The sequence below is a fragment of the Ascidiella aspersa genome, chromosome 5 (genome assembly GCF_963924565.1).
Source record: "Ascidiella aspersa chromosome 5, kaAscAspe10.2, whole genome shotgun sequence".
NCBI lineage: Eukaryota > Metazoa > Chordata > Ascidiacea > Phlebobranchia > Ascidiidae > Ascidiella > Ascidiella aspersa.
In genome coordinates, this window is record NC_139451.1 from 32655324 (window position 1) to 32672886 (window position 17563).

General features: G+C 35.0%; 1 protein-coding gene across 1 annotated transcript; it reads right to left on the reverse strand.

Moving 5' to 3' along the window:
* Positions 1–3373: 3373 nt before the first annotated feature.
* LOC146146408 (dynein, cytoplasmic 1, intermediate chain 2a-like) lies at positions 3374–17276 on the reverse strand. Its single transcript, XM_083389865.1, has 16 exons — positions 17146–17276; positions 16460–16565; positions 15914–15995; positions 14926–14997; positions 13248–13372; positions 12789–12878; positions 12227–12386; positions 11241–11340; positions 10634–10740; positions 9615–9777; positions 8652–8765; positions 7986–8119; positions 7103–7247; positions 6180–6326; positions 5679–5804; positions 3374–4911 (listed from the first exon to the last, which is right to left on the reverse strand). Exons 1-16 carry the CDS (start codon positions 17245–17247, stop codon positions 4798–4800), a joined length of 1887 nt encoding a protein of 628 aa, XP_083245991.1. The 5' UTR covers positions 17248–17276; the 3' UTR covers positions 3374–4797.
* Positions 17277–17563: the final 287 nt, after the last annotated feature.

Genomic DNA, 17563 nt, shown 5'->3' on the forward strand with positions numbered 1-17563 from the left:
TGCTTAAATCAGTGGTTTTCAACCTTTTTTATACCTCTAACCCCAACCCAACGTAGCTATAAACGACCCCCTTGCAAAAAATTTTATTCCGGCATATGCAATAAATATGTGTATGCGCAATGGCAAAAAAAGCATAATTAAAATATACGTAAATTTTTATACCATCTGCTGCAAAAAAACTCATTTATTGAATTCACGCACAAGGCAGCATCCGAGAGATGGCTGGTGTTTCATTTTGGCGTCAATCTTGTGCTTTTTAACTGGTTGTTTTAAACATCCCACGCTGTACCAGAAAAAGTCGAAAATTTGCACGTTAGGTCAAAATTATTTTAAATTAAAATCGATTAAAAATACACGAAAATCGCTTATTAAATTAAAAAAAAACTATTTTCAGCTTTTTTTAATTGTCTATCAGAGAAAAATTAGTTTAATCAAATTCAATGACATTCTAAGTCTACTAAATCTTTAGTAAAGTATAACATACGATATACGCAAGCCAGCAGAATTAACCACATAGGTCTTGTTTATCGCATATTGATTAAAAAAACGATAACAAATTCACATTTATTTTGTAAAATTTATGTTTTTTCTTGGTAGGTCTCATTTACAGCACTTATTCCATGAGGCAAAGGTGGTACAGAATTTATGCTTTATTATGTTGCTTGCATTGATCCTTGCTCTTGTAATCATTCAGATAAAAATCTACCACTTTGCTGTTGTTCCATTTGTTTTCGTTTAGGCCGTTTTATTTTCCACAGTACAGAAGTCTTCCGGAAAAATATTATTAAATGTGACTTACCAAACAAGTATTATTTTTCAGTGAATGATCGCTTTCCAATTTATGTTTTTATAAACACAGTTACCCCTTTAAAACCAATTAATGTAAAATGTTCAGAAAATTAGTTTTCAGGCAAAACTGACTTAAAAATTTGTTCAGTTTCCTCGATATCAAGTATGTTTTACAATGTTGAAGTGTGTTTAGGTATTTATTAAACACAACTCAAAAATTTCTTCTTTTAAAACAAATCATTATGAAAAAGGATGTCGAAAAACGAAGATAACAATTTTAGGGTAGCTGTATACAACTTGACCAACCTCTAGTGTAAAACGTCCTTTTATGTTGTTTGTAAAATATTTATTAATACTTAACTACATTATATTTCTATAGCACAGCAAAGTTGGATTGTTGTTAAACTAGGCATATTCTAATGTAACATTGCTTAAAGTAAAACCAATCCAAGCAATTGCAAATCAAACTGAATAACGGCAAAACTGGAAACTAGTCAATTCAGTTTTTATCAAATACTACTCTAATATAACCAGCCATGTCACAAGTAAGAAATCCGGGCGCTCTTTCACTATTGTACGTGAAAAGTTAGGCAAATAAGAAAAATAATAATACCGCATACCACAACGCATATTGTTTGGGTTAGGGTTAGTGTTTGGGTGAGGGTGGGTCAAGTAATATTATGTTTATTATTAATAACAACTTGACCCACCCTCAACCAAACGCTAACCCGCACCCTAACCCAAACAATATGTGTTGTGGTATGCGGCATTTGAAGAAAATTTTTTTTATCAATTTTTACGTACAATAGTTAAAGAGCGCCGAAATCCGTTTTCCCAAACTAAATCAACAAAGCAAATTAGCATGCCGGAACAGCTTTAAACAAACTGTTGAACTGGAGTTCTGAAAAAAAAAACAGATTCAATTTCTTGTCCTAATTGTCATAGTAGTCCGTCAATTTTTCTAGGGTTGTCCATCTTCTACAAATTTGTATTAAAATCTCCAACTTTACCCACAATCTACAGCAAATTCGTGTTAGTTGCTACTTTCGTCTTCAAGAAATTCAAATTAAGAATAAATACTAAAAAAGGCAAAAAACACAACAAATTGACCAACCTCTGATTGGACAAGAAGACAATGGCATTTTTTTATTGGTCCGTTTGAAATATTCAACTGACGTCATCGAACAGTATTTGTTTTGAAAAGTCGACATATTAAAACAAAAAAACGCTGACTGCAAAACTAGAGAAACGTTTTTAAAGGTTTATGAAATTTAACTTTAGGAATTAAATATTTTTTTTATTTTTCTAATGTCGTATTTGATTTTAATGATTTTGTTTTACTAAAACTACTGTGTAATGAGGCCGCACTAAACAAGGTCGACATATTGAAAATAACAATGTATATAATTATAGTATATTTGAATATTTCACGTTAGAAAATAAGATATACTCTTTAATTGCTAAACACGGCCTAAATGTCTAGTTGGCATGTTGTGCATCTTTGTTTTTTATGTGGGCACAACTATAAGTTAGGGCTCAAGAAATAGCTTACATAATTTAGTAAAAAACTTATAATGAGGAATATTTTCAACAGCTTTTAGGCATAACAGGTAGTCAGGTATCTCACGCGGCAAACATTAACTTTGTGGTGAAATGAAACTGAACAGTCCAGTTGAAGAATTAGTGTCCAAACACCGTTACAATAAAAAAAAATTGTCAGGAGGGAATGTCCCCAAATTATATTTTGTGTTTTTTTATACTGTGACAACAAAAGAACCTTGCGTATGTTTTTCTTCGGGTGAGTTCAAGCTTAGACTATAATTTCAGTTGCATAGCAGTGTACGACACCAAGTGAAAATATTAGGTTACTTAAAATCAATTGGTTTAGAATTCCTGTTATGACGTAACTTTATGACGTATCTCTGATTTTATTTATGAGTTTCAGTGAGAAAATTTACATTGTTCCAAGAAGAAAGTTTTTCCACTTTGGATACGACTTAAATCAACGCTTCTGAAACCTTCGCAGACGCCTTACCGTCCAAAGTCCTTTTGTCATTGTAAGCTTATCTCTCCATCCTGGCCTAGTATAGACTAAACAACTGCCAAGATAGTAACACCAATGAAATGCTTTTTCGCGAATTCTAACACAATTTGGAATCGAAGGCTTCTCATATTGGGGACCGAGCAACAAGTTTAATGGGTCGCGCGGTTCGTATGAATTTGTAAACCAAGTGTTACATAATTTTTTTTTTGTTTCAAGTGCTAATGGTAAACGTAATGCAAAACAAAACCCTTGATATGCACCCTGTACAAATGCGTGACATAATCAAACAACAAGAAATTTTGTTTTAAAATGTTAAACCCAGGGGGTTGCAGAAAGTTTAAATAAACTAAAAGTGGAAGACTGAAAAGCTTGAGAGTGCTGTTCTAAACAAAGTTATAAAACGCATTGGTAACATTTTGATTTTTTCCAAAATATTGTTAAATTTAAAAAGCATGAAAATTGTCTGGACTTTTACTGTGATATTATTTGTTGGGCCTGATTTCACAGCACCTTGAATAAGCTGTTTTCAGTTTATTTTTTGCTTTGATGATTCACGACGTCATCAATCCTCATGATGACGTAGTACCATGACGCGAATGCGAAACAAAGGGTCACAACAGCAGAGTCAGTACAAAAATACAGTCGAAAAGGTGAGAAACAGACATTGATCGAAATTGGTTTTCAAGATGAAAACGACGGAACAAAAATAAAGTTTCTACCACCAAATATAACAAGCGTAAACTTTAAACAACTCAAAATAATGAAGCGGGAAAATGTAGAAACGAATTAAACGCCAGGAAACATTGCAAGTCGCTACTGTTAATTATTAGAATATATGTTGGTAGATATTCCTAAATTGTTTTAAGTAATTTAAATATTGGCTACGAAAAATTGCTTTATTAGGGGGATTGAAAACTACGTGTAAATTTATTCAATTTTTGCAAATGCTCACAAAACAACCAATTTTTTAAACTTTTTTGTACAAGATTAATAGCTCTTTTGACGTTTTGAACCAAAACTATACGTGAATTTTTGTTTTCATGCAAGGAAGCTTTTTCAGGTAAAGAAAAAAACAAGGTTACCTGCGACAAATGCTCGGGAAATGCGAAAAATCTGTAGTTCAGCTTTATATTGGGTTTAAACCTTGGTTTAAAGCTTTTGTGATAAAAATATGACGCGGAAGAATTTAGGGTCTCAAAAGTCACGCAAACGATAAGATTTCAATTAATCCAGCAACAAATTCAGGCAAAAAGCAGCTGAAACTTATAAAACGCGGTTTGAACTACATTAAGTTGCTTGCAATGAATTAATAAATGGCATTCAAAGAATCCTGTATAGCGATTCAAACAATGTTTTATTGCATGTTAATGAAAGAATAAAATTTAGTTATTTTATACAAATTTCAAACAGTACAAGCTTAAAACGGACATTTTCCTAGTTAGAATTGAATAATCATAAAAAAAAAACACAAAAATGTTTACTTACAGCAAAAATATGGTTTTACACTTTTTTTAAATTTTCCATTTGTCTAAATCCAAAGAATCGACTGAAAAAAACTGTTCAAACAAGTTCATAGGTAACTGCATCGTAAAAAACATAAGCTACAAACAATAATTACACATTACGTCATCACAACTACGTTACAAAAATATATCGATGACGTCACTCGACATGTGCGTGCAAGACAGTATGACGTCACAACACAGGAAAGAAACAACGTCGAACCACTTCGAAACGTGACGTCATCAAAGAGAAACGTGGAAAGAGCTTCGATAATATGACGTCACCACGACATCGATCACATGACGTCATCATAGCATCGAGTATATGACGTCATTGGGAGGAAGGCGAGCGAACTTTAGTAGGTTTAATGCGTAACACGACGACAGTAATAACACTAGTGCGGGAACATACGTGGGTGGGCGTTGCCAGGGCGACGTTAAGTGTTGCCTAGCAACGGGTGTTCAGTGTTGCCTAGCAACCATGCGAGCCTCTTCTTCTTCCTGCTGTAGGTTGCGTATCTCGGTGAGCGTGTGCACGAAGCGTGACCACTCGTCAGGTCGGGCGATCCCGATTTGCTGCAACAGCGACACCGCGTGGTTTATTCAATTTTCAATAAAAAGTTAAAGTTGGATTGGTTCATTTCAACAACTTGGAAAGTGTGAGTGGCTTGGTGTGTAAAAGTTTGTTTTGACGATTTCACAGACAAGTATCAATTTGAACGAAAACATTGAATCAGCGAGACTTTATTTAAACTTGCGCCAGTGCCATGAAATGAAAACATTTTCAAAGGTGGTCACGCTATTTCAATACATCTATAAAAAAGTGTGCCATAATAAGGCCAAGTCTGAAACACTTCATACAGGATTGCAGCTACCTATGTAACAGAGAACTATTTTCTATAGATTTTTCTTTCAAAGAAAACTGTTGCGGTCAATTCAAATTTGTGAGCGCTCAATAACAGCCGCGAAGCCACAATATTTGTTTTAGGGAGGTCTATCAAATATTAATTTATAACCTGACGTCAAAAAGTTATCTATAGGTGACGTCATAAACAAATAACCTTCAGAAAAGCAGTTGGCGTATTTTGTTAAGCTACATTACGAAGATGCTATCACCGCGCAAAGTGAAAAATGCCTTCATATTGTTTAATTTGCAAAATCTTTTAATTTTAAAAGTGCGATGAGATAATTCAGATTTGAATTTTTTTTGTTGTATGTACGCAGTAAAAATAACCACAAAATAAACTTTTTGGGGAAATGGTCCCGAGACCAAAACACTGTTCGACACACGTGTAAAATAAAAAAGTAATATATCTTGTGAATCCGAGATTGCGCAATCTCACCTCGCCTACGTCACAAAGGTGAACTCGCCCGATGTGGTCGCCGACCGCGATCTGAGTTCCACTCGAGTTCCATCTGAGTTTGTTGCAAGCTGGTGACGAGTCGAGTGTTGTCGTCACAATAGGCACCTTAAAGAACAATTGAAGCAATTGTGACGTCATACAGCCAAGCCTTTCGACAACCAGATAATTCTACTTTCCTTATTATAATATTAAGAGGGAAATGCGGCTACAGTTCTAATCTAATTGATGAATATATTGTGTTTTAGTTCTAGTTACAACGTAATTCCGGTTTTACCAAAAATGTCACTTTGCCCGACTAATTCAACAAACCTTTCGGTTTTTAGGAACTATAGACTATTTTAAATTACTGGATGTAGACCGAGACTCTTCAATTTTTATTAAACTTCAAACACACTTTCCTTACTTATAATTTTTTTTAATTAACTGTGCCGTAAATACCAGTATACTGACTGAGTCACTTGTGACCCCAGTATCGATTACCTCGGTGTCGGTGTTAAAGTTCCAAAGGTCAACCCTTCCAGCGCAGTCACAGCTCGCAAATAACCCGGGGTGGGTTGGCGACCAAGAGACGTCGTACACACAATCACTTCGGTCCTCGAACGAATGCAACCAACTGCGAACTCCGCTCTGTGCGAGAAAGTTTGTTAACCAACTAGTCGTTATAGTGTATACAATATGGATAATAACTACAGGGTTAGCTGAAAGTCTAACTGGTAGATGTAAACGGGTGATTACTGATGATCTGTTTTATTGAATTGTGTAGTACGACTACAGGATGCAGCAGTTATGGTCGTTTATCGTCTTATAGCTTTGTCCGTAAAGCAACGCTTTTTAACCGGTGCGCCGAGGAAGGATGTCAGATGTGCGGGAAAATGTAAAAAATTTAAAAAATAACATGTGTGTTTTTATTATTTTGTTTACTTTTTTCGGAATCGTTTGTTGATCTTAGTAAAGACAAGCAACTGTAAAGTCTATGTAATAATAGATTGCGAACAATTTACGAGAATACCGCTATACAGTAAAACGCCTGTGTACGGTAGGCTACCGTCGGTAGCTCAGTTAGTAGAGCGAAGACCCAGTATTACCGAGGACTCGATTTCGAACCTCACCACAGGCTAGTTATATGAACGAGCTGCAGCAGGCAACGTGCTATGGTTGTTTCTCGACTTTCTCCCCTCTGAGCCTGTGTTAGAATGACGGTCGGTAGAGTGACGGTCCCGGTATGACCGAGGACTGAGTTCGAACCTCACCACATGCTAGTTTTATCAATTTCTGAGCCTATGTAGCTCAGTTGGTAGATCGAAGGTCAAATATCGTAGTTAATAAATTGATTTAATGTCGGAGATATTTAAAGCTCAAAAGAGAGTATTTCAATTTAATTGCCTAATTGTTGGTAAACAAACCTTAATTGACCACAGTTTGATTGTCCAGTCAAACGATGACGTCAGCAAAAGATGCGAGAAATCGAGCTGACCAGGTGATCGATGAAAATCGATGCCAGATATCGGACCGGTGTGGCCTTCATAGTACTCGTTTATACCGGTTTTGCTGCAAAACAAATAAAAAGAGTCAATAAAAAAATTAAAAAAAACATGAAAAATGATTTGCTTTCAAAATTTAAACTTATTACGACGCCACAGACCTTAGATCAGTGGAGGAAGTTCTAAATTTAGCGATCAAATTTGTTCCAGGGAGGAATTAACTTTTAGGCGATTAGCGCATCCTAATTTTGTAACAAGTCTTGGCTTTTGGCGCAAATATGTCTGTTGCAATTTTACATATTTTTTAAGATTTGCCGAATTTCTTCCTGTAGGTTTGATTTTCTGTCAGCAGGGTACAGGGTACATAGTACTCGTTTATACAGGTTTTGCTGCAAAACGACCAAAAGTGTCAAAAAAAATATAAAAAACATGAAAAGCGATTTGCTTTAAAAACTTAAACTTATTACATCACGGTAATAAATAAAAAAGTTAATTTAAGTGTTTGGGCTTGTAAGGGAGGAATATGAAAAAACATTTGAGAACCACTGCCTTATATTAAACCAAACAGTAGGTTTCCAGAACCCATACCGATAGTAAAGATTGCTTTTGGGACAATTCGGACAAAGCCAATAATAATAACGTGACCAAAATTTATTCCGTAAGAAAATATTTTCCAAAACAAGTTAAACCTACCAAAATTCATATGCTCGCAATAAAACTACACATCGGCTTATAGCAGGCTGGTCATTGGTGGCAGCAATTTGAATCACAACAAAGGATCAAGCGACTTTATGACGTCACAAACCTTCCATGCCGGCAGGCGGTGTATACGGATCCGTCCTCGGCTCCAATAGCGAAGTTGTTTACGTTGTTGTGTTGGAAAGCGAGGCAGGTGACAGCTACTGACTTCGATTGCTTGTGCTGTAACTCCATCGCTTCCTGTGGGGTAAATAGAGGGGTAAGTGGATAAAAAATATGGGTAAGTTGAGAAAATGGGGTGAAATAGGCGTAAATGAATAAAAATAGGGGTGAATGCGGTACAAAGGGGGTAAATAGGGTAGAAAGAGGTTGAATTCGTAAAAAACGGTAAATGGGTTGAAACAGGAGTTGATAAAAATTCTGTGGTCAATGTCCGTTATAAAGTACAAGAGACGGCATAAAAATAGACAAAAAAAAAAAAAAAGGGATAAAGGAAGGTTGATGGGGCATTATTGGGGCCGAGGTTTGACGTTTGAAAAAGTTCATTAGGGAATTTCTATGAAAAAGTTCATAAGAGAATTTTTTATGTTTTGTCAAAATTTATTTTTAACAAATACCACACTGGATGGCTCGGAAATAAAAAATCATGCTTTTGCGGCCATTTCCACTATATTTAAACTAATTTTCTAAATATTACAAATGTACCAAAAGTTTCCCGCCACAAAAAGGGTTAAATTGACCCGGGAAAGCCCCCCACCCCTTAAACACTTACCAGGGGCTGTGAGAGCATATCGAGGCTCCACGAGCACAACTTGCCGTCAGTTGATACAGAGATGAGGTTGTGAGCGTTCTGCGTTCCAACAACGTCAACACAATACACAGGATGCTGTAGCAACAATATATAAAGAAATAAACATTAAATCCTAGCAACGATAATTGCTGTCTTTGTGACCAAGATTGCTGCAGGACAATATACAAGTGTATAACATTTTTTACTGTGCATGTGTTTATGTTTAATAAAACAAACATTTATTCGTACAAAAGCTAATTGCTGCCCTTTTAAACAATATTGCTGTCGGAACAATATATAAGTTAATAAACTTCTTATTGTTGTAATTTAATTCCGTTTAAAATATATTTTTAAAATCGTACAACCAACAAAAGTCAGTGACTTTCTGCGCTAGAGAATCTCCACCAACCCTTGAAGGGTTCCTTTTTACTTCGGAACCCCATCAAGGATCCTATGGACACTGCCGCGGTATGCTCGGCGCCGACTCTACAGCTTGCACTTCAATTGGGTGATTTAAATAAGGTGGATATACAATGCTATACAGTCGTAAGGGTGTAATTAAACTCATTCACCAACAATACGTGGTTGTAAAAAGTATTTCACCATTTGCTGTTCCACCTTTTCCATAATTTTCGTGTAAATGTTTAAAATCTGAGCAAGCTTAACTCACAGTACATGCCAACTACCAAAACGTATAGACATATATACAAGGTAAAGTGGTTAATATAACAAACATTTATTCGTACAAGCGATAATTGGTGCCCTTGTGACCAACATTGCTGTAGAAAACCTGTAGGCATTTTATTACCACCGTCGATCTTAGATACGAATCAGAATCATTGTGCGACGCCCTTGGAAGTTTACAACGACGCACCAGACCATCGCTAAGCACAGTTTAAGAAACTCGGACTTGAACCCAAGGAAAAAAAATAGTTTAAAACTCACAGTATGCGCTGCGGTGGAGAGCTTGCTTCTCTGCGCGGTTCTTTTGTTGATTCGATTGTCCCAGAGCACGATCTGCCCGCTGTAGGTTCCCCCCACAACAAGGTTCGGGTGGAACTTGGCGAAACAAGCTGAAGTTACGGGCGACTGACACTGGAACGTGTACCTGGAAACATTAGGGAATACAAACACATTAGATAAGGCACTGTGTGGTAAATCATAATCACTCACAGGTTGAAAATAAGACATTTTATTTTAATTTCAACTTCAATTAAGTTTAGATAGTTATCTTAAGCTTTTTTCAAATAAACTTTTTCTTTCTTTAGCGGAAATTTGGTTATTTTGACAATACTAAATTCAAGTCAAAAAGTGTGAAATATCACAGCGATGACAGTAGTGGGGATGGCAGCAGTGGGGATGGCAGTAGTGGGGATGGCAGTAGTGGGGATGGCAGTAGTGGGGATGGCAGTAGTGGGGATGGCAGTAGTGGGGATGGCAGTAGTGGGGATGGCAGTAGTGGGGATGGCAGTTCCGTGGTGTACGGAAACCGGGGCAGTGAATTTGTCACAAACAATAATGGCATAAGAAAAAGAAAACAAAAAAAAGAAAAATAATAAAACAAATATGCGAATTTAAACATAAAGCGCAGAATATGCAAGCCCCAAAACGGTAGTTTTTTTCGTTTTAATTTGGCTAACAAACAATGCGGGTAAAAATAGTAGCACATAAGTTACAATAAAAGTAGGTTATTTAAGTTGACAATGGTATTTAAGTGGGCAAGACTTACTTTTTTACTTTCTTTAAGTTAGTAAAAAGAGTTGTGAAATTTTCAGGCTAATTGCGCGCATTATTTGGCCACAAACATACCAGAACGATAAACACAACACAGTGTGGGTGGCGCATAATAACAGATGAAAAACGTAAAATGCACATCGAAATATGAATGATTGTTTGAACTTTCCAAACACAACAATGATCATTATCGACGTCATAATAGCGTGAATATGAACTGTTTCACTCACTCTGGTGCTGTCGTCTTGTACTTGCTGTTCCACACAAGAGCCACTCCTTCCGGTTCGTAAGGAGCTTCTTCGTTTGTTCCATAAGATGCAAGGCACAATTCCGGGTGCTGTGACGTAGTAAGGGGCTTTGTTAGAATACATGCCGTGATAATGATGCTGATACAGCCAGGGGTTTCTGTGACGTACTAATCAAGGTTTATTACTTTGAAGTTACACACACGTGATAAGCTTGACAATTTTTGATGTTAGGCCCCAATCAACTGATACAGCACACAATTATATGAAAAAATTGAAACATTTATCAATTTTCATAGAACTAAAATTGGATCACTTGGCGTGTTTTAAATATGATTTGAAAACAAAACCGTATAAAGACCATGATAAACACGATAACAAATTGTCTAGAAAATCATGTTACAATTTCACAACACTTAAATTATTCTGCAGTCTGCACATAAAAATTCTAAAGATTATCGGAAAAACGTTTTTAAACGCTTTATTCGCAAATCAATGAAAGACATGAGAAGACCACTAAAGATTCTAAGAATTCGTGGCAACCCTTTTTAGAACCAAGTAAACTTTTCATTCAACCCTCGCCCCGACTTACGTGAGTGCTCCAATCAAGTGACGTCACCATACGAAACCTGGACCATCGCTCGTCCGAGAAGATTCGGTTTGTGGAAAGTTTCATGTCGCGACCGACCTCACTATAAGGAAGAAAAACAATCAAAAATAAGCTAATATATTTGCAGCTTTTTACCTAGGAAGTTGAGTGGTCAAAATGTAATAATTTCAAAATCTTCTGTATGGGTTTTGGCACCTCTCTGTGTTTTTCTGTATTATTTTTACCATATTTGTTTATAGGATAAAATATAAAAATGAGATTTTGTCAATTAGGATGCCATACTAGTGGGCCAAAGTATCAGATATTAAAATAAGCATCACAAGTGCAGTAAAAATATGTTCTCTTGCAGTTTTGACGTAAGAAAATGTCAAGTTAGTCGACATGTCGACAATAATTTGACAATTGTGTAAAACATTGATATATTTGCCGCTTTTCAACCTAGGAAGTTAAGTGGTCAACATGTAACAATTTGAAAATCTTTTGTATGGGCTTTTGGCATTTGTTTATCGAAAAAACGAGTTTGTGTGAATCACGATGTCATACTTGGTGGGCCAATATATTGGATATTAAAAAAAGCATCAAATGTGGTACTAAAAATATGTTCTCTTTCAGTAAGCAAATGTAAAGCTAGGTTATTCCTCAATAATTTAAAAACTTTAAAGTTTAAAGTTGTTTCTCGATTTAGCTATTTCCATTTCCAACAAATAAAGTGTGTGAAGGTTTATATTTATTTATGACCTTCAATAAAAAATCTTTAAAATCTTTAGACTTGGTCAAAATATCGACAAACTTACTTTTCATTTAACAGAACAATTCACCACTTTAAAAAATAATTAATCAGCAATTTACATTTAAATTAAAGTTGTTTTTATTATAATTTTTCAGGATAACTTAAATAAATTTTTAACCTATCTGCACCAAACACAAAAATAAAATAGTCTTGTTTTTTGTTAAAGTTCTTTACTTACTTCTCCTCTTCAACTTGCGAGCTGTACTCTGTGAAGAGATCGACTTGGTGTGCAAGAGCTCGTTCAACGAAGCGTGACGATCGCACAAAGAAAGCTTGGTAATGTTCCGACGACTCAATCTGACGCTTGTCCTCTTCCGAAAGCTCTTGCTGTATCACCTCTGCCCAAAAAAATTCTGTTAGGAATGCTTTGGCTTTTTTAATATAAAACTGCATATTTAAATAAAAAAAAAAACTGTTTTGTATTTTGTGAGTGCGCTTTTAAATTTTTTTTTAAAGTTTGATAAATATGTCCACTGTCAAATTTTTAGGCAGGAAAAAAACTTAAATAGTGTAATTTATGCTTTGGTGAAAAAATAACCATTTTATATACACTGCTCAAAAGATTATGAAAAATAAAGTGAGACCAAAATGGTTGGAGGCTGCAGTTGTTATAAGAATATTAAAGCCATATTGAAGTAGGCAGAATTTTTGAATAACACTTTATTCATTTCCAACATAATCCATAATATAACAGTTTTAATTTTAGCTCTTTATTAATCATAAAAACAACGTAATTTTACCAATTTGCTTTTGTACTTCTGCCGCTTCTTCTTCTAGTATTTGTTGTTCGATCTTCGCTTGTTCAACATCCTTGTAGTTCTCAAGCTCATCTGTACAAACACAATAATATATTTAGCAACAATCTAAACAGGACTCATTTTGAAGCTGTGTTCCACTGTATCAGAATTTTCTTTCGATTAACAGAATCTGCCTGAAAACAAATGATGAAAAACAAACAATTTTGGTTGCACATCAATAATAAAGATTAAACTAAGGACAGAACTTAGTAAACCGAAAATTAGTTTGTTTGGATGTAACATGATAAATATATTTCGCTATTAAAAGCATCATCAGTATCTAAAAACATAACACAATAGGAGTATGTGTTCCGTTTTTATGTTTTGCGCGCTGCATAATATATTTTTGCTCAAGTGCAAGTACATTGTCCTGACGAAGATAACTATGGACTAGGCACATACCTTCAGACTCTTCATATTTTTCCTCGACCGGGGTTTGTGTCTCTTTAGCGTACGACACGACCTCTTTCGGAGGTATCGAGGTCATTGTAATCTTGCTCTGGCCCAGTTTGGCTTGCTTGATTTGCCTGTGTTACAAGAAGATGTGTAAATATAAACAAACTTACACTTTTAACCAAAGTTAACTGTGTTGATATAACTATGTATTTTAAATCCTAATACAATGAACTACTAAGAAAAACAACAAAATTTAACTAGTTATATAAGGCAGTGAGGTACACGAAACAAATAGTGCCACAACACAAAGTTAATGCATTTTATATCACGGTTGCACCTCAATAATCACATGTTTACCAGGATTTTTTACTTATAAATTGTAAATTAATCTAGTGGCAGGAAGTGGCATTTTACAATTTTTTTGTTGAACGTATTAAATTTGGCAGCAACTGCATGATTAGATCCATAGTTGAATATGCAATTTTATAGTGTTTACAAAACTAGTTAACTCCCCAATTAGTTAATTCATATTAAGAAGTTCTACACAGAAATTGCAATATTTAGAGGGGTTTTAATTGAACGGGCATTAACTAGAGGTGTATATTTTAGTTTCAAGATGGGTCACATAAATAACTAAACATCAAGGACACATACATACAACTGTGCATAGCAAATATCACACACAACTAAATCTGATTGATGCATTATGATAATGACAACACTGTTAAAACTCATTTGGGTTTTGCCAAAATGTATGTTGGTCAAATATAAAACTAATTTAGGAACTACATAATCATTACAGCCAATGTTACCCACTTGAAAATATTACGCAAACATAAAATGTCTGCAATTTGTTTACACACTTTGTTAAAAGAAAGCATTGTTGCTGCATGCAGCTTGAATTGCTAAAGATCAACTACTGTAAATAACCTACAACAGACGATTATGTGAACTAAATATTGAGTTTCTCACTAGCGTCGCTACATATACTTAGATTTTTGTCACTACATATTCTTAGATTCAACCCTGAAATGACTGGAAACAATATTGTAAGACTGCCTATACAAGCTATACGTTTTACAAAATGAAAACAATGAAACACACAAAGTTTACATTTTATGCAGTTTGAGCAAATGGCCTCAAGAGGGAAACATTTAATAATTGGTCAAATTGGTGTCATTGGTTGCCTGAGTTTGTTAAAGTTTGGCTTTGGCCGCTGTTGAAAACTTTAAAAGAAAGCCTATGAAGTATAACCTTTAGTTATTTTATGTAGTTACAGGAGTATAATATGTTTTGAGGAACCACTAAGCAAATCTAAGCAACACGTATAAGTCCCTTAAAAACTGTTCAGTGGGGTAACATTATGCGACTGGCGCAAAACAATTTTGTTCTTCATAAATATTACCCATGCAATTTGAATCTCTTGAAATTCACAATTTAATACCTTTATAGTTCCTATTCAAATAGTTTATAGCTTTTATTAAACTTCCAGCAAACTGTAAACAATTTTTGACAGTAACATTTACAGAGTATACAAACAGGTGCAAGAATCACAAACAAACACTGAAGGGTGCAAAAGTGCATCACATAAAACACATCCGGCCAGTTTCATAACCACAGGCCGGCCCCATTTCTGGCCCTTGCCCCGAACGGAGCCGGCAGTCACTCAAACTGGCCGATGTACCTAGCGGTCAGCAACTGGTCGCCCTGCAGTTCCATCAAGCTTGGTTCCAGGTCCCAATCCATACTGTTACACCTCAACAATTTAGACAACTTACAAATTATCGCGCACCGTGTTTAAAGAACATGGATGGCCAGTTAGGGCCATGACCTTGCTAACAACAGTTTCAGGTTTTTTTTTCAAATCTGATGACATGATGACAAATTGCTTTACATGAAATAGTCGCATATTCCAAAATACATTGTTCTTGGGAACACTATGCACTTATCTGTAATGCTTGATAATGAATTGCTAAGCCAAAAAGGTTGAGTAGATCGACATCATCTTGGTTAAGACGTTTCGATATGAGCTTGTATTATCTTTAGTTAAGTGTCACATGGCTTTGCAACACATTATCAAGCTGTATTGTTCTTATGCTAAAAAGGGGCAAAAAAGGCAAAAAACACAAGTTGGTATGTGACAAGAAGGAAGTTTGAGAATCACTGCTTCATTGTCCATTATCTAAACTTGGTCAAAAATTTTATTGGAAAAAAAATAAAGTTTTGGAATTATATGTTTTTCTGTTTTTACATTGTAGCAATTTAAACAAAAATCTTATTTAACAGCTGCATTGTCGGACTCAAATTTTTGAGATTTTCTTTTCAGTTTTTATTAATCCTTTTTTTTTTGCATGGATATGAAACTTTGTTTTATGTGTTTTAGTCTTGCATTGGAGGAAATTTAATTTTTAAAAACACAAAAAATTGGTTGGATGAAATTAGTGTGACAATGTTTTACCAAATGGATAAATCAATTTGCCGTATACCTGTACATGTATTCTGATTATATTGCGGTCAGGGAGCGGCTGACTTTGATGACCTAACGGTCTTTCGCTGCTCCCTGGGAATCTACTTCCCTAATAATAAACATATCTATCTATCTATCATCACGCACATTTAAAAGAGTTATTTTTTAGATTGTTACAGCCTCTTAACAAAACAAGACATCTTACCTAGGCCTGTAAGCACTAGCTTCACTTTGACCATCTTTTTCGACCAGACCAGTTGCCTTTGGTGCAGCGGAAGATGGGGCTACTGTGAAAATATTGATGTTTGAGTGAACTTTTATTAAAAAGCAAAAAAAACAAACCTTCATTGAAGGAAGTGAGAGACACTTTATTTAACTTTAATGCCCTTTCAAACTTTTTGTACTTTTTTTTTAAGTGTAAGCTTGATATCAAAAATGTCTCTTTTGGTTGGAAACAACAACATCTATACTTAAATTGCATTTTATTGCTACACAAGTCGTTGAAGCAGTTCTAGTTCTAATTAATTACCCTGAAGAGGTCAGTTATCAGCTTTTTAACAATTTTTTTCATGCCAATAGTATTTTCTACAAAAAATTATTTAGGTTGGTTAAAAAATTAAAACATTAACTATATTAGTAAAAACTGCTTTTCTCAAATATTCAAGCATCAAAAAAGATTAACTTAAAGATATATTACTTGCAAATCCTTTGTTCAAATATTTTCAACTTGTGTATATATTTAGTGTAAAACCTGTGGTTGGAAAGTTGTTAATTCCGAGCTCTTCAATGATCTTTGAAGCCTCTTGTCGTTTTTTGTCCAGTTCACTTGAAACTGCAACCGGCACTTTTTTGGTCTCCTTAAAACAAATTATTGAGGTTCTAACTTTCTTTTGGATTTATTTATATAAATTTTCGGCTTAGTTGCACTAACAGAAGTGCATTTCCTGAAAATACGTGTTAAATTTGTTTAGCACACTCGAGTCAGCAAACCTGAAATACTTAAGCCGAGCTTAAAGTTTTCGGTATTAACTAATTTACAGCTGTTTATTTTAGAAGTATCGTTATAACAGCTGCATAAACATCTCCCCCATGCAATATATAAAGTTTCAAATTTGACTAGTCTGCATATTGTGGCAGGTGCACAGCTATAGAAACAAAACTTATTAAATATGTTTTTTTGTTACACAACAAAACTAAAATGTTTGCCAGAAGGTCAGACTAACCACCAACATAACCTGAAAATTGTGCATTATTATGACAGCTTGGTGTATGTGGAACATGATATCAATATAATGTTTTTTTAGTGTAAAAAAATATGTAAAATCGCAAATTTGGTCTCAAATTTTACCTTACTTAAAATTCATCTTTTTTTCAACGGCCGTAGCTGCATATTTTTCAGGGCATAACATCTGTGAAAAAAGGTTATTTCGGGTGTACCTCTTTAGCTGGGCGTTGTTTAGCTTGTTTTTCGGCACGAATTTGCGCAAGTCTGGCCTTCTTGCGTTCCAGTTCGGCTTTTCTGTCCAAGCGTTCCGACATCTTGCAATCGAACCTTCAACAGACAAGTTGCAAAAACGGACGAAAATTCGTTTAAACTGCAATAGTCGGTAAAAAACACGGCAGATATTTTGGTTTCTGTCAAAAATTACGGGTAAATTCAACGACCAAATTACGCATAAAACTCATGGCGGTTTGGTGATAAACGTCCAGTTCAGTCAAGCGTAAAAGACACTTTCAATACATTTTGCCTATAACTAATAAAAAGTTTTACAAACATTCAAACACTTTGTAAAACGCAAAATTCTAAACATAAAACCTAAATTCTAAACACAGTATTGCTAAAAGTATGTTTTTA

Excerpts from the sequence above, each read along its gene's own strand:
- LOC146146408 (XM_083389865.1), bottom strand. The coding sequence starts at position 17,247 with ATGTCGGAACGCTTGGACAGAAAAGCCGAACTGGAACGCAAGAAGGCC. Across the intron at positions 15,996-16,459 it reads TAACAACTTTCCAACCACAG|TAGCCCCATCTTCCGCTGCA; the intron begins GTTTTACACTAA and ends ATATTTTCACAG. Across the intron at positions 12,387-12,788 it reads AGAAGTACAAAAGCAAATTG|AGGTGATACAGCAAGAGCTT; the intron begins GTAAAATTACGT and ends TTTTTTGGGCAG.